The 22,971-nt window shown below is 36.2% G+C and overlaps 1 protein-coding gene across 1 annotated transcript; it reads right to left on the reverse strand.

Annotated features, from left to right (window-relative positions):
• Nucleotides 1–2,563: 2,563 nt before the first annotated feature.
• On the reverse strand, nucleotides 2,564–22,083 carry flvcr2a (FLVCR choline and putative heme transporter 2a; the record flags this gene model as incomplete). Its single annotated transcript, XM_079261572.1, has 12 exons — nucleotides 2,564–2,638; nucleotides 3,934–3,998; nucleotides 4,468–4,579; nucleotides 4,679–4,784; nucleotides 5,906–6,016; nucleotides 7,920–8,023; nucleotides 8,303–8,370; nucleotides 9,293–9,433; nucleotides 11,240–11,381; nucleotides 14,692–15,364; nucleotides 18,128–18,177; nucleotides 21,520–22,083. 12 exons carry the CDS (start codon nucleotides 22,081–22,083, stop codon nucleotides 2,564–2,566), a joined length of 2,211 nt encoding a protein of 736 aa, XP_079117698.1.
• Between the last annotated feature and the right edge of the window lie 888 nt (nucleotides 22,084–22,971).

Raw genomic sequence — 22,971 nt, forward strand, 5'->3', positions numbered from 1 at the left:
AGAATGATGTGTAATTTTTCAACATTATGCAGATATATGGATTTTGTGGTTGTATTTTTTGTGTTATTTCTGTAAAAAAGATTGATTTGTATTGTGCCCTGTTCTGTTTCAGATTAAAGGTGTTATTTTTAAATTACCTAATTTATTTTGGCATTTTAGTTATTTTGTAGTATTAGTAGACACTAATTCAAACTTGGGTACTGCAGAAAGTCTTGACATACATTTACAGTCATTTTACCTTAGACATGGCCTTAGACATGCATTTTACATATTTTGCTTTTTTTTTTTTGTACCCCTTTCAGTAATTATGCTCCTGTTTGTTTTATTATGTATATAATACATATATATATATATATATATGTATATAATACATATATATATATATATATATATATATATATATATATATATATATATATATATATGTGTGTGTGTGTGTGTGTGTGTATATACACATAATAAAACAAACAGGAGCATAAATACTGAAAGGGGTACAAAAAAAAAACAAAATATGTAAAATGGATGTCTAAGGTAAAATGACTGTAAATGTATGTCAAGATATATATATATATATATATATATATATATGGTTGATTCATATCTTTTGAGTATTTTGAGTCTCTTTTAGAAATACACGCTGTGTATTTGTGGTAAAAGGCATTTCACTGATCTGTCCATGTCTTTAGTGCAAGAGAAAACCCCATATTGTCTGCTAGTCTAAAAATATTTATTATCACCTGAATCGGTTTACAACATACAAAATGACAAGAAATTGGTTAGTAAATTGTATTTGACAGTACAATATCTAAAGATGCCACTGAAATATTACCGTTCACCTCTCACAATCACAGAACTGGAGTTTAGTATGTAAATTACAATAACACGAGGTAAAAGATGGTAATGAAACTACAAACACTAGTTACCTTGAGCAATGTTTCTCAGTAACAGATTTGCAATCTAAAATAATACATAAAAAATTGTTTTATGTGCAAAATAAAGGTTTTGATTTGCCCTGTCCACCCAACAAGCTTTGAGCTGTTCTGACATTCTTTGTGTTCCAGATGGTCTTCCATGTTGATCCAAGTATTTAACACTAGATGTCATCTCGTTGAGGTCACTTATGTAAAATGAGGACAAAACTGACCTTCCAAAGTGTACTCAGATGCACAGCATCAATCAAAGTATAATCAGCAGGATTCAGAAGTGATACTTCCAGATAATCCCAGATGGCATTCAGGTTGAGACATGACCTGATTGGCCAACACAGGGAACAATATCACAGTTCTTAGTCTGCATTAAGGATGCATATTCTAAAAATCAGAACAACCAAATGAACACCTTCACGATATTGGTACAATATTCAGAAACACACTTAAATATTGCTCATTAAACACATAGGATACATTAACGCTGACAACAGGAAATAGTATAAGCTAGGAAAACAATTCAGTTACATTGAATTAAGCTAAAAACTGCAGTAGTAGTTGGAGTCAATAAATGGGCAGGTAGCCCACATTGCACTTAGAAGACAAAAAGTGCCTTAACTGGATAAAAAGCTTTTACTTCAAATGTCTCAAAGAGCATTTTTCCATGTGAAAGGTGGTTTCTTTTATAGTTGCACTTTGGATTTCTGCAGCATTGCTTCTGTGCAGTGCATCACATGTGCAGCACATCTGTTGGTTTTCATTTAATAAAGCCTGGAATCGGGCAGTTCTGTATGATAACTGCATCTCTGTGTACTTACTGATCACAACCGCTTCACTTTGTGGTCACTTGTGCATGTTTATGCATGTAGATGTCAGTAAAACTTTTTCTTATTTAATTGCTACATATCACTTTTTTTAATGTAGCTTTTTTCCACACAAAATACACCTGTCCTCCTTATAACTTCCTCTCCTTCAGGATTTCAGGTGGAGAGATGTCTTCTTCCTTGTCAGAGTTTGTTTGCTGGATTACACAAAGAAAGACGATTAGATTTCAGGTTGTTCAGGGACAACAAATCACCAACCAAAAATGTTATGCAAAAGAGTTGAACATCTTTAAACTAATAAATAATCAGTAAAATCTCACTGTTAGTACCAATCATATATCGCAAATGTCAAACTGAAAAATTTGATTTGCTTTAAACAAGACAAAAACCATGAATCACATTTCTTAAATGTCAGTTTATTTTCTGAGTTTTAGAGAAGGTCGAGATCACAGAGAAAGTGATTCCACAGTGACAGGAAGTCAATTTATGTGTGTAAACAGCATTCTGTTGTTTAATAACAACCTGACGTTGACTTCAGTCCAATATTTAAAAAACTTAATAACTTACTGAAAAAGTAATTAAACTCTCTTTTACTGCACAGGCAGAAACAATGAAGTTTATAGTTTGTTGTTTCATTACTTGTAAAATTTTCTGTTTTATTTTATTTTAATTTTTTATTTTTTAAATAAAAACATTGATGAGATAGTTTTACTTTTGTGCATTATGCAGTTTTCGGTGGGATACTGTTTTACTGATTTGTGCCCCTACCTTGTCAGGTGTATATTTTGGTTTTAGTGAAGATGTGGGATAATGTCATGTCTGCCGTTGCCAGGGGCTGCTGCACGCTGTGGCCCCATAGTCCTGCACCGATGAGATGGAGCCTGTAGGCTGGAATCATAGCTTGGATATCAAAGCTCTGAAGGGGCCTCGAGGATGATCTTATGCTTCACCACCACATCACCACCAGTGGGACCAGAAACAACTACACACCCAGCTATACTCCCTGCAGAATGTCCACTAGACCACTAAAGATACTTTCACGGGTCTCTGTGGGAAAACTTTCATAATACTGTTTCATGTTTTAATTTAATATTTATTTATAACTTCTATTTAAAAGAAATGGAACAAGGAAAGCAGTTGTGGTCTATTAAATATCCATAATTGTGCAGAAGTGTTGGTTGTTCAGATATAACTGCATTTTTATTGTTATAACTGGAGCATTAGGAACAGAAAAAGGATCAGGAAAGACAGCAAAAGCACCAGAGCTTTGCTTAAAAATGAAATTGGTGAGCTGCAGAGTACACACAGTGGGAGGCAAGCTTTCAACTAAATTAGCTTTCATTTTCAAAAATCAAAGGGTGATTTTGAGCAGCTGGATGTCATTAAGTTTTATTTTAGGATTAAATGTCTTTGCTTGTTTTTAAAGAGACTGATAACATTATCCTTGAATATATTTTTATAGATAATAGTCTATTGTCACATGTTTTTTTTTTTTACTTTTTTCTGACCAATTAAAATAGAATAAATATCCAACAGCTGTCAGGTGCACCCATGTGAAAATGCAGAAAAAGTGTTAAATTAGTGTTGTTTTTCTATGTATTTCCATTTTTTTTTTTATTTTTTTTTTTTTTTAGCAAAAAGTATATCAAATAAAACATTCATCTTTGTTAGATTTAGTTGGAAAGCTGTCACACAAAGCAGAGTTGAGAGCAAACTGGACTTTTGGTCAGTTAAAGCTGAGGTAGGTAATGTTAGGAGCTGGCAAGATTTGAAAGCGGCACCCTGTCTTGGCTTCTTCCCCTTCGGTTTTGCTCCTTTCGGAATCCAAGGCTTTTTTTATAAGAAATGAAAAACTCCATACCGGTCCGTATTTCTCATTGTTCATGATTACAAAATGTACATACTACTATCAGGACAAGAAACCACTTCAGCCAGAGTAAAAAATGTCTCTGAGGAAGATTACCTACCCCAGCTTTAAGAATGAAAGTTTTTACTTGTGTAGCAGAAACCCCTGCCGTCAGTTAGCAGTCTGCTGCAGTGCGAGCAACAGCCACAAAGCAGCCAGCAGAAAACTGCAGCAGAGTAGACTCAGACCAGAGCCAGAGAGGGATCTACCACCCTCCCTCTCCACCAGGATGTGAAGATCCAATATCTGACCCCTTGTTACTCACAGATATACTTACGCTCACTCTTTGCACCTCAGACTGCTGGTTGGCCTTATGTCGTCGTAGGTCAGATTTTATTAGTCCTGTGATAAACATAAAGCAATTTAGATGTCAAGTAAGTTAAATCACTGCTGCATTACCCTGAGTTTTGTGCTGTGAGCTGAAGTCGATGCAACTTTTAATACCGTGAGTTGCAGGTTGCATGGAGAGAATGAATGTAGAAAAACACAGATAGCATATATGTCAGTGAATAAGAATGCTATGAGATTTCATAGCAGAAAAAATGTTTCTAAAATTCTCTGAAAATCAAAGCCATCTTTTCTATCCAACTGCAATTGTATTTCTTAAATACGCCATAAGGTGGCAACATTTACCCATGAGAAAGAACTTGTTTTAAGGTTTCAGCAAACTAGCTCTGTTATTAAACACATCTCCCTTTAATATTCTGACTGTATATCAAAGCAAAAGGTTGCAAAATCTCAAAATATCAATGTTTTTATACTGTCACAGACAAAATAAGAACCGAGTCATAATATAAAGTTTATATCTTACCTGTCATTACTGTTCCTATTAGCAGAAAGATACACAGGAAAATGTTTCCAGCCAAAGTTCCCCATTTATCAATAATTTTTCCTTGACCAATGGTAAAAATGATTCCAAAGATCTGAAACAAGTTTTACAAAACTTTTCAAAATCCCAAAGCAAAACCTTTTGTGATCAAATGTGCATGATTATCCTGAGAATCAAGCCAACAGGGACAAACCTGAGCTGAACAGTTCAGCAGACCAGATGAGGTTCCCTCTGACTCTGGGAAGGTGAGCTCCACAGCAAATTCAAAGCCCAGAGGCAGATATCCTGTCATGAAAAAGCTACAAACAGACGAAATGAAGCTAAAATTAAAACACAAAATTGACACAGCTGCTCAGTCACAGTTCACGCCTTAATTATGTTAATAACTGAGAAACAGCCTCAAAGAAATAAAAATAGGACAAGTATCTGCATAATGTGTTAGTCTGGGTTTTAAAAATTAATACCAGGCTGTGGAATTGCTATGGAAACTAGTTATGCAGTTTGTAATCAGCTTACCATAAAAAGCAACCACTTTTGGAAACCAAACACTTGGAGTGGGGAATTAAATAGAGCAATAACTTTGCTTTGACAAAGCAAAATTGCTGCCATGTGAGAGAAATTTTGAAAACATTAACTATGAAGAAAGATCTGTAAGATCTATGTCTGTAAGATCTGTAAGATCTGTGCATTAGCTGTGAGACTGTTTATTACAAATCCAACATTCTTATTAATCTGAAGAGTGTTAAACATTTTCTTTTTCTTAAGGCAAAGGGAACTCACACGTTGACACCACTGACTGAAAGTAAATACCATTACTTCCCAGTTAACCACATAGATTATAATCATTGCTCAAGAAATAAATCGTACTAAACTGACAGTAACATTTATTTAAGTTTATAAAATCTCAAAAGCACTGCTGTGCACTGAGGTACAGACAAAAACCTTTCTAAAATAATCATCTCGTCAATTCCAATATCTCCAGTATAAATAGATAACTTTTCCATTGGGTTATCTTCCATTACCCATCTCAAGATAAATAGTTGCTCAGCCTTCAGTAATGCATGACAGCCCTTCTGACTTAATTTATCTTAAATGTTAATCTGAGTTCTTAAGAATAGTCTCTGAATCACGTGTAGAAAGTGCCAAAATATCTTAAAAAGTGTGCCTTAATACTTCCACTTTAAAACAGCAGTTTTATTAAAGCTTTATGAAGTCAAAACATGGGAAACAGCAGCCATGTCAGAATAGTTACTGCTCAAAATGAACAGATAACACACGTGGTTAGCAATTGCTGGTTGGTTATGACCATTTTTTATGCCACAGTTAAGTTGGTTTTTTTTCAGATTTTATAGATTTTTTAAAGACCTGTGTCTGTGATGTTTATCTCAATGGTGGCAATTATTGATTAATGATTACTTACCCTAAAACTCCAGCCGTGACAAACACAACCCACAGGTGACCCAGGCCGAGAGTGAAGGCATATACCACCATCCCAACCAGAGAAAGGATATATACAACCAGGGTGGTCTGCCTGTGGAGAAAGAAATATCAGCTTAAAATTTACAGACAGAATAATTATCACATATATTCACATACAACTTGCAGTCTAATCACTTAATGCGATTTTAAATTTACATTCAAGGCTGAGTCATGTAATGCATGTTGAGGCTCGGTTTGCTGCAAGCCTGTATAAGGTGATTAACAGGAAAATATTCCTGTATTATTTCAAAAGGTTTCCTGTAAATGCACACAAATATTTAAAAAGATCACCATCTGATAATTCTATATTTACTTTTATAAAATCAAACATTTGCTGGTAAAAGCAAAAGAATTTTTGATATAGCAAAAAGCTATCACTTTCAACACATCTGGCACCACTGGTTTTAACAGAAGGGAACTATCTTTATCTGTTTTAGTTCCTAAAGTCATTTTGGAAGAACATCATCAATTGTTGGGACAGAAAAACAAACATCCACTGAAAACCTATAAAAACTATAACAAAATAGAAATGTCCAGAGAAATCTGCAAAACACCAACCAAAACAATGTTCCAGAGTCAGTGCGGGTCCTTCAAAACTCACCACTGAAACCTTCAGCAAAAACAAGTTTACTCTGATGAAGCTGTGTCTTGTAAAGTCACGCGTAAAATATGCTGAAAACACTTTTGTTATTGTATAGCAAAATCCTGTGATTGTCTAGCGAAGCACAATGAGAGTGTGAAGATCTCCAACATAAATGTGAGTTAAACTGCTTTGATAGCAAAGCATCATACTGGCATGTAAGGAATCTGAGGGCCGAGAATTTCCCTTGTCACAATCGTTTGCACACCATAACACAAGAAGCTGTGTAACACCAGCGGTAAAACAGGAAGGTATTTACTTTACAGAAAGTAGTAAATGAAAGTCTACATCAAACTACATTCAAATGAGGACAGTATGTATAATTACATACAGTCATGTACTACTGGTGTTTCTGTATTTAATACAGTGGAGAGATGTAGGCGAGATTAGTCTGTCAGTTCAAATAATCAGAAAGGGACGTCACATACAAACCTCGGTTCCACTGTATTCTTATTCGTGTGAGCAAAAGCTTTCATGCACTTGGGCATCTTTCTGTAAGCTGACAATTCAGAGCACTCATTCAAGGATTCACCGTTTTAAATCAGAGCTACTGCTCTGAAGATGTGGATGTTGGAGCACATCCATTCTAAGAAACCAATTTGGCTGGACTGCGCCATTTTTCCACCTTTTTTAAATCTTCATGATGCTTTGATTCAGAACCTTTTAGGGGTGGGAAAATTGAATCAAAAAATTGAAAATCGGGATTTTTTGCTTCACAATTTTAAAATTGATTTTTTAAACAATTTTTTTTTTCAAATTAATAGAATTAATCTATTATAAAATTGTTGTCATTTTTTATGTTTTTATTTATCTTTTTACTTGTATTCTTGGGCATTACAGCAGCAGAATGATGGTCTAGCTACTGTGTTGTTTTTTTGTAATTGAAACCAAGAAAAATGACAAACAAAATAAAGTTTTACACTTTTTTGTTTTTAATCTACAACAATCAGTAATATCTAAGAATTGTGAGAATCACAATTTAAATCGAATGGGCACCCAGAAAATTTGAATCGAATCGAACAGGACAAAAGCATATGGTCACAGCCCTCGAATGTTTAGATAATAATCCAATCTAATAATTTAATAAAAGGATGAGGTTAAATCTTTTGCAGTGGTAATGCCAATCTGCAATGGTTCACCTTTTTTTGGCCTGGACTGACATATCTGCTAGGCTGACATTCTAGCAGATGAATCCCACTGACTTTGGTTGTCCTCAGTGTTTCTTGGTTTTGATGCCTTCTAAATGTAAGAAAGTTAACTTGGTATTGCTCTTGTACACATCAGTGGGAAACAGCGTTTTAAAATTAGATCTTACTTGTAGGTTTTGGTTTTGTCCAGCCAAATACCACATATGAGGGACCCCGCCATGCCAGCAATCACAATGGTTAGACCAATTCTCCCAGCATTCACTTCTTCACCCTGAGAGGAAAATCATTAACATTTCTGTCTTAAAAACCATATAAGACTCTTCTAATCCATCAGTCATTTTGTCCTGGGGCAATTACAACCAGAATCCCAGACTCCTGTTATCTGTGCTAGGGTTAACTTCACTGGAGCTTTAAACTTAAGGGTTAAACAACACAAATGTTTACAGGTTTGGGTTATTCATATAGTGCATATAGAAGTAAAGAAGAAAGGGAAAAACAAAACAAATAAGCATAGAAATACAACGGAGCAGAATGTGTTCCAGCAGCTTACCGGATAATGTTCGATGATCATTCTGTTCAACAGTGTGGAAATGGCATAGAAGCAACCAACGTTAAGCCCTGCAGAAAACAAACAGAAAACAGGCTCTGTGTGTTTTGGGATAACCAGGACGTAGGGTGGTGTCACTTGGCAATAAATATTACTAATGCATAAATGTAACATATAAAATATATAAAATATATAAAAATATTCAGAATACCAAGGGAAGCCCTATACGCGACATGTCTTCCTTGACAGAGAAAATCTGTCTGGCAAAAATATGGCACACAGATTGCTGTTCTGTATGCTGAGTTGATGGACAGGACAGGTTAAAACAATTAATAAAAAATAAATAAATAAATGTAACATATATCAATCAGCATTATTTTGAATAGTATAGTAATCTAAAATTAACAGTCGTTGCTAAAGTTTTACATTAGTATCAAATCTGATTAACTGTTGTCATTACCACAACCATTATCAAATAATGACCTTTACATAAAAAATGACACATCTTCAAAGACCTTTAGACCAATGCAATGCAAACATAGTGTGCTGTAAGGGTATGACACATTCTTACATGCACAGCTGCTGATTAAGACTGGGAAATTCCCGAAATATGGATGAGCAGCGCCACAAGCAGAAATCAATTTGAACCTTTCACCTTAATATTGCAACATCATCCAATCCTGAGTAGGTGATTAAAGTACAAAGTTACTGAGTGGGATGATGAGCATGTCAGAATTATGTATTTAGGACACTGTTATGAAAGAGAAGTATAAGAATATCAACTCCTTTTAAAAGTACTTTTTTTTTTTTACAAAACAAGTAGCTTAATTGTTACCTTGAGCCCAATAAACAAGTCATTTTAAGCACCTTTTTTAGTTTTTTAGCATTACATATGATGAAAAAAAATAACAAAAAAATGTTATTACATAAAAATATCCTGTTCTACTAGTGTATGTATGGAGTAACAAACAAATTAAAGCAACGGGAACGAACCATAGCTGATCACAAGGAGCATAAAGGGCTTGTTCCGAAGCAGCCTCATGATGGAGGCCGTGTAGGAGTACTCATCTGGCCGAGTGTTCCTGGCTTGAGCCTGAGATTGGGTTGGAGGAATCTCAGGTCTCTCCTGAAACACTGCATGACAAACACAGTATTTCTGGTTACATTTGGATGTTTAGGACACAAGATATTATAATATAACCTAGCATTTCATCAAGCTTCACGTGGTCCCATACAGTCAGCTTTCCTGTTAGCTGGAATGGACAATCACTTTAATCTAATGTGTTATTTAAGATAAACTAAAACTTACATATGAATATGGTTGTAAGTGTGTATGCCTATTTGTTCACAACAGCAAGATAAGATAAAGCAGTGCCAAAGAAGTGGCATCATCATAGCTACAGTTTTCAAGCCAGTTGATGATCTACAATTAAGCTCTGTCAACATGCAATTTAGTTATCTGCATCTTCATTCAATAAACTTTTACAATCTTCTTATAAATTGTTTCACAGACTTTTTTTTCAGATTTTCCCTTATTAAAATGCAAACTTTTAAATAAAAAATTTCAAAAGTAAATGCCATAGCTTAGAACTCAAACTCTTGTAAAATCTAAATAAATTCTATAAATATGGAAATGTTTTTTAAAAAGTCTTGAACAAGGACGATATTTTGTATGCGAATCACCAATATGTAACCATTATTATGCTCCTGCTTACAGAATTTAGGGGAAATGTGACATATTTGAAGAAGTAAAAAATTCAAAACTGGAAAAGACTTGTGTACAATACATGAAAATGATAAGCAGTGCTTTCTTTTAACCAATAATGAGCCATTTAAATCAGACAGTGTGTATTTCTATCAGTTTGCCATGTTGCACAGCTAAGTTACTCCTGTTGTCCAAAACATTTCCCCAAGCCTTTATTAGTCCTCATAGTTTCTCGCTTAGGAGGGGAGGGAGAGGTAAATTTAAATTTACATTTTCTTTAAATTTAGAACTGAAGTCTAAATATTGGTCTTTGAAAAAGAATGTCTGCGAATCTTTGGTCAAAAAGTGACTCACTATGTGACTTTAATTGGACAATACCATTAAGGGATCATGTAGGAGATGTGAGTTCTGACTGAGCTTATAATGACAACATTTTGTCATCTCCTTTTAATACGAACTGATTGACTGACTGACTGACTGACTGACTGACTGACTGACGGATAATTAACGGCAATTAATAAAAAGTCAAAATGCTATATGTATGTATGTATACCACTTTTCCAAAATAATCTCAAACTTTTTTCTACTCCAGATTTCTACATTTTGTCAATCAATTCATAACGCTAATCAGAAAAAGAGACTATTAAAGGACTCTTTCTCACTGTGCCTCTGACTGCCACTGTGCTTTAGTTGCTGGTGGAGGTGAAAGGAGAATTTAATAGAGCGGCTGTAGAGAGCCTCTATGACGTCCTGAGTTCTTGCTTGTATTTCGTAATGTGTCAAATCAAATCTTATCAGACAGAAGACAATTATAGCAATTATTGCAGCTGCTCATCTGGTGAACTGCCAGTCTGTTGAACAGTAGAAAGCACATCTCAGGAATACTCAGCTTCCTATGAGGGCGGGCTAAGGAGCCTGGCAACCATATAAAAAAAGTAAATCATAGTTGTCAAAAACTGACTTCTAATGTTATAAAAATCTTTCCGATAGCCACTTGTCATGTTATGTAATAAGAAAGTACAAATCCTTTTCGGGAAAAAGGAGGCATGTCACAGCCCACAATAATAGAGACCAAGATCACTGTTTGCTTCACACATTTTCATGACAATAGCAAGAAATTTTTGTTATTGCTAAAAGGGATCTGCAGTTGACTTCTGCTGGATGATGAAACCTTGACAGCTCGTGCAACCTCTGAATCTGTGTGGTTAAAGAACCATGTTCCCTTGAAGACTTACCAATAATCACAAGGACAAAGATGAGGGTTGCCAAACCTGCGCTGATGTAAAACATGACTCTGATGTGATACGCCAGCTCATTCACATCATCCAAATTGGGCACAAGAATGGGTGGAACCAGGAACCCAATGGCAATACCCATCTGCAGATAAAAGTCACAAAATTTAAAAGAAAAGAAGAAAAAAAGACTACTTGTCGCTGACGGCGACACACACACACACACACACACACACACACACAAGCAAAAAGGTTTCAAATGGCCCAGGTCATGAAAAAAAGTGGTGAAAATTTCAGGTAGAGAATTCAAAATGAAAAAAGAAGTTAGACTTTATGAACAAGGTGCTGCCCTGCAAAGAAGAACAGCGAAGGGTTACACCTGACTGGTGTTTGAGTGCTGGGCATCATTCTGAGCGACTGAATACCCATTATTGGAAAACATTTGAAGTGCATGCTCATGTACCGCATGTGGTGGTATGACTATAATCCTGTCAAAGGGCTTGTTAAATGAATAGCTTAACATCATATTAACAAGTTGGGTATTAAAAAGTACAGATGTACATAGTTATCTTTGTGGGGACAAACAGCTAGTATTAAGATGAAATTACATCCATTTAATTTTTATAACCCCAACACACCTACCAATTTCTTTTATCGGTAACAATTCAATGTAGGGATGCTTATATACCAATATTAGTATCGGCTTAATACCAAGCATGTGTACTCGTACTTTGTATTAATAAAAGTGTACCGATACCACAACAGATACCTTATACCACACTAGTCAAGCTAGCGCAGATGTGTTTAATGACATGCTTCGGAGATGTTTTAAAAGAAATAAATGCCTTAAATGTTCAAATGTGACATTTTTTGTTACACTAAAAGCTAGATCTTTGTTTCTAAACCACACATTTATAGTTGTATTTAGGTAAAATGTGCCAAATCAAATTAAAACTTGTTGAAATTGTTAGATCTGTAATGTTATATTTGTTTTAGTGAGGTAACTTCAGAAAGGATGAGTAATTTATGACAACCTAATGAAATCTTAAACAGTTGTAAGCAATAATAACCATCGTCACAATAATGTTCACATAAACAGTATCTGCAGATACTCAAATTTCAGATATTGGTATCGGATCAGAACTCCAAAAAAGTGGATCGGTACATCCCTAATTCAATGGATTGTTTATAGATGGGTGAAGGGGACGAAACTTTCCAAATTTGAATACCACAGGAGAAGTGCCCACTTCCTCATACTTAAGAACTTTCCAGAAGGGACATCAGCCGAGGTCCCTCCACTCTAAAGGGAAAGGTGAGAGAAGAGACATGTTCCTTCAAAAGGAACAAACCTGTGAAGCGTCTGAGAACTTCAAGCACAGAAACATCTTAGACCCCTCAGTCATCCCGACAATGTAACATCCACTATGATAAAAAAAAAAAAAGGTCCTCCTGTTATCCTCACAGCATACATTAGAAGCTTTACAACTCTGATGTTACACCAAATGAGCAGCTTGAACAAGCATTTACTCACTCTGTTGTTATTGTGTAAGAGAAAACATTATGCAACATTCACAAGAGCCAATAAAACTGACCAGAAGCATCTTCGTGCAATTACTGTTAAACATTCAAAGTAAACAGAAGATATTCAATTCATCCTTATTTTAGTGACAGCACATGTTAATAACTTGAAAAAAACATGCAACCTGAGTTAGTTACTGGTGAGTAATTGTTTCATCTTTAGAATCACAGGCCTTTGTGAAAATCTTGCCTCAGCTTTGTTCATGTGAAGTATTTCTGAATGTCCATGGGGATATGTTAACTACTGAGACATCAGTACTTTGCAGAATCCTGTTTAGTTACCAAAAGCCAAGACAATTAAGTCATGGTGAGCAAGTAAACATCAACCACAATGTATCCTTTTATCTGCTCTGCTAGGGAGCGACACTAAAACGCAAAGCAAGATCAAGCATGACAATAACCGGTATGCCGTTCTTTGTCTAACACAGGTGAAAGCGGACGTTTCAGATGAATTAAAAACAGCTGACCCTCTGGGGTAAAAAAAAGCATAAAATGGAAAGGTGCTTTTTGATGATGTACTGTACATAACATAAGCACAATAAGATCCCAAAGCATCTTCGCAGCCTATATATAACTTGTAGTGCTTATACTTATTTCTATAGCCTGGGAAGTAGGAAACACTTTTACCTTAACTGAATTATGAAGGCAGATTGTTCCTCTAGTCATGTATTCAAGTAGCAACAAGGGGTTTAAAATGGTGTTCCTCTGTTAACAAACTACATCTTTTCGCTTTGTAATACTGCATATTTATTGTATATTCTGCAAGTTTGACTGGCTTTCCAGATAAATGTTACAAAAATATAACTTAAAGGAGGTGTGAGACATTACCAGAAGTCTGCTTGTGTTTTCAAATGATCAAGAAAGTGTTGTATAATTTAAGTGCTTTCAGCAAGCCTGGCAATCATGCAATAGACACAGGATTCTGTCTGTAATCTGATTGTACATTTAATTTACCCAAGCCGTGGGCACTTGTTGAGAAGCAGACGGTTCAAGCGGTAGAAATCACCCGCCATCCCCAGCAATTTCCCCAGGCTAGAAAGAACAAACCACACACACAGACATGAAGAAAATCACCTTGAATAGTTAGACAAAACCAGTATGTCTCCTTGTTTTAGTGTGATAAGAACGAGTGCTACTATTACTGGTAATCTATTTACTTCTGTTACTTCAACCTGCTATTGTTTTATACCCTGAAATCATTAAATAGGTAATTCAAACTGGGGGAGTGGTGTTGCAGCTGAGTCATAACTATGTGTGCATCTTTCCATTTGTCTGATATGTAAATGCTAATGATGTTAACATAAAACATCTTCATAAGAAATGTTTCTATTTAAAACTAAAAAATGCATATGCTAAATGTAGCATCTAAATGATCTATTTTATTTATTTTTAAAACAAAATCCACTTTATTCCTTGACTTCTCATGTATGCCAAAAAGCAATTTAAAAAAAAACAAAACATTGTGGTTATTTAACAGAAGTAAAACTCAGCTTGTAAGCATGCTTGGTTCTGCTTAGCTTCTTTACTATCAGATCTTTAGTGCTGTTGGAAATTGCAGGTGGATACCAGTCATAACTTTCCTTTTACAGGGGAAGAGATGGCTAACTCTGTTAAACCTGCTGTCTCAGGAAAAGGTTGGAAACAGAGGAACAGAGAAGATAAGTCACATGTCAAACACTGACATGTCATAACATGTGGCTTTTTGTTTCCAGCTTAAATCATTCAGATATACTGCAAAGATTGTTAAAGTTACTGGAGATTTCTATCACTTTCCCACAACCATGCATATGCAAGAGTTGCGTAAAAAGTGCATAACTCCCACACAATAACACAATGCCAAAGATGTTTGTTGACGTAGCATGTAACAAGAGACACACCTGATTTCCTAGTACACCAATGGAGCAGGCGGTGGAAACTTCCTGCTGCCCAAACCACAGGGACGCAAGTTTGGATGGGATGCCAAGGATGTAAACTGTGGCCACTGAACACACAAACTGCCCGAAGAAGGTCATGGCGAACATGTTAGGATCAGCTGTGCCAGTCTTTATCCAGGCCCCAATGCAGTTGAAGGCTGACCCAACCACCACAACGTCTCTAATACCTCGGTTGTCAAGTGTCCACACGACAGGCATGATAAGAGGGATGTAGGTGAGGAGATAAATCATTGAGAGCCAGTCAATGGTCATGGAGTCAATTTTGTAGAAGCGCATGAAGATGTTGCTGATGATACCATACTGCAGCCACATAAAAGCATTGCTCATGGAATATATGCTGAACAGGAACAGCATAACCCATCGCCGCTTGTACAACCTGGTCTCCATCAGTGGGAGAAGGTTAGCCTCATCCGCAACTGAATTGTCCAAGGTGTCGTTGCTGTCTCCCAAAGGAAGGTGGTGTCTGTATTCTCCAAAACTAGCGCTCTCTTTCCTTACAGGGCAACCACTGTCCCTGGTATTGTCAATCCATTCATGCGAGCACTTGTCCTGAGAACTCATGTTGCTCCAGCTGAAGTTCTTCTGATTCCAATCGGACTTCTGTTGCATTTGACAGCTGGAAGGAAGAGGAAAAAGTTCTCCTTGTATGCGGATTCTGTATAAACCATGGCACTTTACCTGACTAGCCCCTCCCACCCAGCAGGAATTTCCTAAATGCTGACGATAAACAAGCTCACCTGCTGAGCCTAAAAAGGAGATTATCACCAATTACTCTTGCTGATTTAGAAAAGGTCGACTTAGAGAGCAATTTCGATATGACAAGTAAAGTTGATGGCTCTGATCTAAGTCAACAGTCACATACCTGACTGCTTCTCCCAGTGGCAGTGCTTGTCTGCGTGCGCTGTTATTCAATACCTCTTCAGTCATGTGGTTGATTTCGTTTGTTAGTTTTACTTCTCATTTCAAACTCCTCCTTCCAGTTTAGGTCAGAGTAAAGCACAACATAATATCAGATAGCAGGTGTTTAACAGGAGAAAACTGGCTTTATTGCTAAAGTTAAGCACATGACACACATGCTTACTTAGATGTGCACGTAAGAGATAAAGTTCACAAGGAATTAAGTGTACCAAGTAGTTCAAGTTCATCAAAAAGCTGAAAAAGTATTTTAGATTAAGAATATGAATGTAGTTCATACATATTTACATTCAATGCAAATAAAAATAATGACCATGATATGACTACAGACAGAGGTCTCAGAGATTATAAACTAGACTTGTTGCATATTTTGTGGCTGGTTTAGGGGAACAGTAGGATATACTGAGCTGCTAACTGCTAGATATCCTACACATCAAACTTTTAAGCAAGCAAAAATGGACCAATCTCCAAATGACAATATTTAAATAATATAAGATTATTCAAAAATTTGCTCATCAGCTTAGTTTTTTACTGTTTCAGAGGAAAGACAATAAGCACTCAACAAAGGCTTGGTTACCCACATGGGTTTGAGCATTTAGATAACTTTTAATAATCTTTCAGACCTATGATTGACTTACAGTCTTTTAGGAAATGCTATGTAATGCAAATGCATATCTCAAAAGTACACAAAAAGTCTGACTCCACAAACTCTATCCAAATAATCAGAAGACCGGGACTCCTATCAGCAGTGCCAAAGAAGCACAAGAAAGCTACAAAACTGAGCTATTTTCAAGGTTCAAAAAAGCAATAGAGAAATTATATATAAAAAGGATGACCAAGAAAATTTCAAACAGCTGGAAAGATAAATAAAAAGAATCTTTGACAGCAGAGAGCAACTCGAATGGAGCCCAGTTTTACTGTCCAGCAATACTTAAACAAACACATCCTTCAGGGAGGAGTCCTGCCTCATTTGTACACATTTAACACTACAGTAAGTATTAGATTCTGCACATGACACTACATTTGTTTACTCAAAACAAGTAAAACTCCTTTGCAGAAATTGAATTATATTTGGAGAGCAGTTTCAATCCAGCTTTAGGCTTATGTTGCAGTGAATTCTAAGGAAAATTAAAAAACCAAGAAAACCCAATAATCTCACACCTTAAAATATTCTATGGAAGCATTTGGGGTAAATCATTGAAAGAAGAATTAATACCCTTGGGCTTCTAAAAAGAAAATGTTAATCTGTTAAACTCACTTAAGATGATACAACTTATTGTCAACCATGAAACAGGTTTTAACTTCTGTTTGTGGTTATTTTGTTATGAACAGCAATATAAATTCTGAAAACCAGCACTCAAACTTTTACAAGCCCTGCAAAACTTAAATGAGGTCAGCAACTGCACAAAGGTCAAGGAGGAGACTGAAAACTCAGACAATATGGCCCCCTGGGATGTTTCCAATGTGAATTAAGTCAGTTTTAGTTCAATTTCAATACAGCGAGCATATAAATACATCTTGTCACTGTTAATCATAGTTTACAGAATCAGTACCCTTAGCAAAGCATGTTTATTTTTCTGAGTAAATTTGCTTTAAAAAAAATGGCTTGAGGGACTGAACAATTGATTAATATTGATAACTAAATTAATCTAATCAATTAAATTAAAATGAATGTAATCTAGATAGGACCCTTGCAAATAAACATTAAAAACTATTTTATAGCTTTTATTGTACAATAAGAGAATAACAATCTGATTTTTAGCTATTACAATATTTTTTAGCTTTTAAATACGTAATAACAACCTTTCAATCAATCTAGTGGAAGATGCTATGGATTAATGAGTAACCTGAAGCTCTGGACATATCCATAGTGGTTGTGGCTTAAAGCCCACTGGAAATTTCCGCTGGCTGCCGGGCAGTCTCTCGTCTGCTACTTTATTCTGAGTAAATCAGGAATGGAGGAAGTGAACAGAAACAAAAAGGCCAAACGCCCTGTCTAAACTTCAAAAGTACGCCATGTTTTCTAATCATTCCCGTCTTAGAGGAAAGATCCTCTCAAATAAATATGAAGTTGAGTCATGATTCACCGGCAGTGCGCAGACATCCCGCACAGTAGTTGCCCATAAACGAGGTTGCCTCGCTGGCACACGCGTGATTTCCATAAAAACACACTGCAATAACGCGTTTCACCACAACTGGTAGACCGATCATTAAATTATCTTATGATTAAACTGTTATAACCTGAAACACATGGGCTTCACGCTAAACGCGATCAAAGGCGTCTTATAAGAGAGAATCAACAAAGTATTATCTATAAATGTACCGAATTTTTATTTTATATTAATTTGCAAGATGCCTATAAAAAAAAAATTAGAGCTGTCAAAAGAACTGTGACAAAAAAACATACCTGTTGTCGGAGAACATGTATACAAAATCAAAAGTAAGCTGCATAAATGCACATTACCAGCAGAAGATGGCGACAGTGGTCACGTCATTTCCCACTGGGCTGCCTCCCTAAAAATAAGCATCCAAAGTCCAGGAATATTTTCCCCAAATGAGAAGTAAATCTCACTATCTGACGTTGCATGTTTAGTAAAATATAGTTAGATAGTCAAATTGTAAATATACTGTGACAATGTCTAGATATTGTGTCATATGAATATTGTGATTTTACTGCAATCATGTTTTGTCCTTATTTTTAAACTAAACCAAAACCAGAACTTACATTCAACAACACTATCTTAAAACCCTCTTGAAAACCGGATTGAGTAGTATACAAATTAAAATAAAAGGCATGAAAATTCAGAAGGAACAGTAAATTTGTGTGCGATGGGGGTGGGGGGGTGGGGGGACTGTCATTGTATTTTACCGTTTCACTAAATTTTCTTTACCAGTTGTTAACAAATTTTGCACCATGCTAGCTGAGAAAAAGAAACAGGAGGCACCATTTTTTAGAGAAGCATCAACATTTCATCACTCTAATCAGACTTAAATATTATTTATAAATATTTTATAAAGTTATTATGTTATTTCATTATCCTGGCTTGGATAAAATATATAAAAATGAGGGGGGCAACTGGAGTGCCTAGCTTAGCTCAGCTCCAGAATCGGCTAACAAGACATTGTACCATCGCACACTTTCTCCCACTGACAATATTGTTTCTGTGGGGAAAAAAGGTAATTTCACCTTTTTTTCTAAAACATTTTTTTTCATCAAAATTACAAAAAGTAGTGTTCAAGCGGAATGCGATGCAACTTTGATACTAAGCGATTACTTTTATATTTGTAAAAATAAATAAATAATCTTTTATCAAGATTTTTTTATTTTATCATGCTGCAATTTCAAAATAACTACTTGTTGATTAAGATTTATTGCTTTTTACTCACCATTGTGACAAAATGACGCGATAACTTCGTAAAGTGATAGCGGGTAACGTTAATGTCACGTGACCCTAAGGCATAACCTCAGCATTTGACGACATTTTTATGTCGTGTTTTCTTTGAAAATATACGATTGTAGACCTCAGTTGTATGATTAACAACTCTTTATCATTCATTTCAGCCTTTTTTACTTAAGTATAATCAAATTAGTTATATTAGTTACATTTTTTTTTTAAAAATACACAAACTCTGTGGGGCCAAATGGTATAAAATTGTCAAATTTAAAAATTGTAAAATATCTCAGTAGGCTACACATTATTTTGGTGCGAGAATGTTATTGCACAAATTAGTATGACAAGCGATATAAGTTCATCTTTAATATCAGGTTGATCATGTTTTTCAAACAATGAAGCCCTGAATTCTGGAAGTTGTTGTTTTTCCATTGGTACTTTGAGTATTTTGTCTATTTTCTAATAGTAGCTTAGCACAAAAACTATACATTTTATCACAGCAGAACTCTGGTCCCTGGTGAGCAGAGTGGTTATTGCACTGATGGAGCTCTGCCATTTGCCCAGCGATCCAGTGTCTTTACCAGCCTGTCTACTGGCTAGTAAAAGTGAGTGTTTTTATTCTTCACAGAACTCTACCCTAGCTTTACCCCTCGCCTTGGATTTGTCTTCAACTTTATGCCTTCACATCGACAGCCCCTCCCTGCCTCCAACCAGTCTTTGTAAGTCAAGATAGTTTTGCTCTCAGATATGCTGACCATTGCTGGCACCAGCGTTACTCTTCTGGACCATTTTGTCTGAATCTCTTGTTAACTCTGTAGTTCTCTGGACTACATCACATACTCTGTCACCAGTTTGGACACCATTAACTACCTCTCTGTTTCCCCTCAGTGAACCATCAACTTGCCTCCCATCTCAGGTTCACCTCACCTTCTGTTGAACCCCAGCTCTTGGAAACCAGTTTACTCATTACTCACTATTGTAAAAACATTCAAATTTCAAGTGGTCATTACATCTGACCATGATAATATTAATAACTCAGTAACTTCAGAAAATTCCAGTTCTTTATTTTCAAGAAATTATGGCTAAATTTGACCATATTTGATCCGGCATATTTGTTCTTTTGTTACTTCATAAATACAAACAACATGAGTGATCCATGAGCCACTGGAAGCATCGCATGCACTAAGGCTTATGAATGGTTTTCACCTTGTGGCACACTTTCTGTATTTGGTTCCTCCTTAATATTTGCTTTTGTGGCCTCATGACCTCTATTACTTGCACTGTGACTACCTCTTACTTCAGAAACAGTTTCTCACACTTCCAGTTAATGCCAGGAATTTCTTAGGAAAGAGTCTTTATATCAAGGTCCAAATCAGGATTTCTTCTATACATGACAGAATTATGTATACAGTTTACCTTTAGTATCTCTTTAACAGCATAGCCTTATATTTGTATCTTGTGGCTGTTTGGAAGGGACCTGGACATTTTAACCATATAAAATAATTAGAAGTGACTTTAACCACATGTGTAACAACAGAAAGTCTAATTCATCTGTACATTTATTTAAGCACTTCCTCCACCACTGAACACCGACGATGACAATAAGTCCATTCGAAATGTACTCACAAGTAAGAAAAATCCATGAACCCTGATAAGCTTTTTCAAGGTAAGCACTGTGAATTATGCAGATAAGCTGTAGCACGTGTGCACATGCACACAAATACTCACATTCACATGCTCCAAAAGTATAGACGCACTCAGACAATACACTGGAAATACGTGTTTTCAGTGACTCTGTGCAGGTCAACACCAACCCAGCCACTCAGATGTATTTGTTAGAGAAAGTCAGACTCAAAAATTGTGTGGTGTGAATTATTATGCAGCTAAACATTCAATATCTGAGGTCTATATAAGGACAATGAACAGTGATTACACTTCAGTCTGGTATAGTCACCAAACAATATATATCTTTCCGGTAAAAAACACAAATAAAACATCAAATGAAGACAGTGTCAGTTGTCCAGTTTGGCAAAGGAGGCAACAACAAAAACTTCTACAGACACATAAATCCTGTAAAGGTTTTGATGTGTATTTGTTGCACATTTGTTGGGAACATGCAACCAAACTAACCAAATGCAATATGAGAGTATTTAAAGAAAAATTTAGATTTAGACCAACTTTATTTAATAACAGAATTAAGTTAAATGAGCAAATAAAGAAATAAATTCAAAGTTGAGGTTTGGTGTTATTTCTTGTGAAGTTCTGGGTCAAGGATTTTGGAGTCAGAGAAATTTCTATCGCCATATCCAGCCAAGGATTTACACCAACTTACACCAAGGTTGTTGATGTTGATAAAAACGCAGGTTATTGATGTAAATAAACACACAAATTAAATGAAAATAAAAGAGGAAAACGAAACAAACTCATGAGTACTCCTATTTTCTTCACATTTGCTTCTACTCACCTGATTTCCAAAAACTCCAATTGAGCAGGCGGTGGAAACCTCATCTGCGCCGAACCAGGTGGACGCAAGGCTGGAGGGCATCCCGAGGATGAAGACCTGAGCAAGGGAACTTGCAAACTGTCCCAGCATAGTCACCCAAAAGAGGTTAGGCCTGGCACTAGCCACTTTTATCCATGTCCCTGCGCAGTTGAGCGCGTTTGCAACCAGCGCTGTCAACCGCAGTCCTTTCTTGTCCAGGATCCAGGTCGCTGGGAATATGAAAGGGATGTAGGTGAGCATGTAGATCATGGACAGCCAGTCTACAGAGAAGCCATCCACATTGTAGAACTTCATAATTATGTTGCTGATGATTCCGTACTGGATCCATTGGTAAGCGTTGCTCAGAGAGTAGGAGCTGAACAGGAACACTATCACCCAGCGCCTGTTGTACAGGCGCGTAGTGAGCGCAGAGCCGCTGTCCCCATTTGGGATGCCGCTGCTTTCCATTTGGACTGTGGAGTCTGGAGCATTGTCTCCCAGATGCGGACTGTTCTCAGTGCTGTCCTGAGCGCTTCTGTCTTCCATTTTTTCCTGTTTCAGCTCCAATGAATGCTCAAAAATAGCAGAAAATACCAGTGGAAACAACAACTTCTGCAAGAACTAAGCAAAAATGAAGAACACCAAGTATCACTTTCGTCTGCACGTGACGTCTTAAAAATCAATCACTTGACAGGAATACTTCTTTCCTTTGCCCCTTACAGACAACCACAACAGGACCTGGCTGAATTCCGGCTTTACAAGAACCGGGTTCTTCCCACATGTCTGGCTTCCTCTGTAGAAGCTCGATAAATACTCAAGCTCTGAGAATATTCCTGAGAAGGTAAGAGCTGGACTAACTTTTACTCCACCCAGCTGCTGAGATAAGAAATGACAAGGACGGCTCGCGGAGCTTCACAACAAAACACAGCCTTACTAGTCAACATAAAACAGCAGAGGACTACAATTAAATAAAATATATATATATATCCCAGCTAATACTTAATATTTGCTGGTAGGTCTTTTGTCTCAGTTTTTAATCCTCTACAGAAGAGAACAAGGAGCGCTTTGTTTCTTTGCTGCTTTAAATCCACCTAATAAAAGCGATTGCTTATAGGTTTTGGTTATAGCAAGAAAATAAATTCTGAAAAAATTCTCAGTAGCCTATTCTACTACGACTGTGGACTATTTAAACCAAACCCAAAAAGGGGGGGGGGGGAGTAAGAGAAACCAGATAGATAAGCTACATAAGTTGTAATGCATCCATTAATATGCTGTAATGAATTGAGGGTTAGATACTTCAAATATTATGTGATGTGCTAAATCTGAAGAAGTAGTTACATAATAATTCGTAGGGGATTATAACTGTTGTGCTGCTTAACACCACAAGATGGCAGTGTTTACCACAAACTTTGGTCATGAGCGCTTCCAAACGAG

This window comes from Telmatherina bonti (assembly GCF_933228915.1).
Source record: "Telmatherina bonti genome assembly, chromosome: 22".
NCBI lineage: Eukaryota > Metazoa > Chordata > Actinopteri > Atheriniformes > Telmatherinidae > Telmatherina > Telmatherina bonti.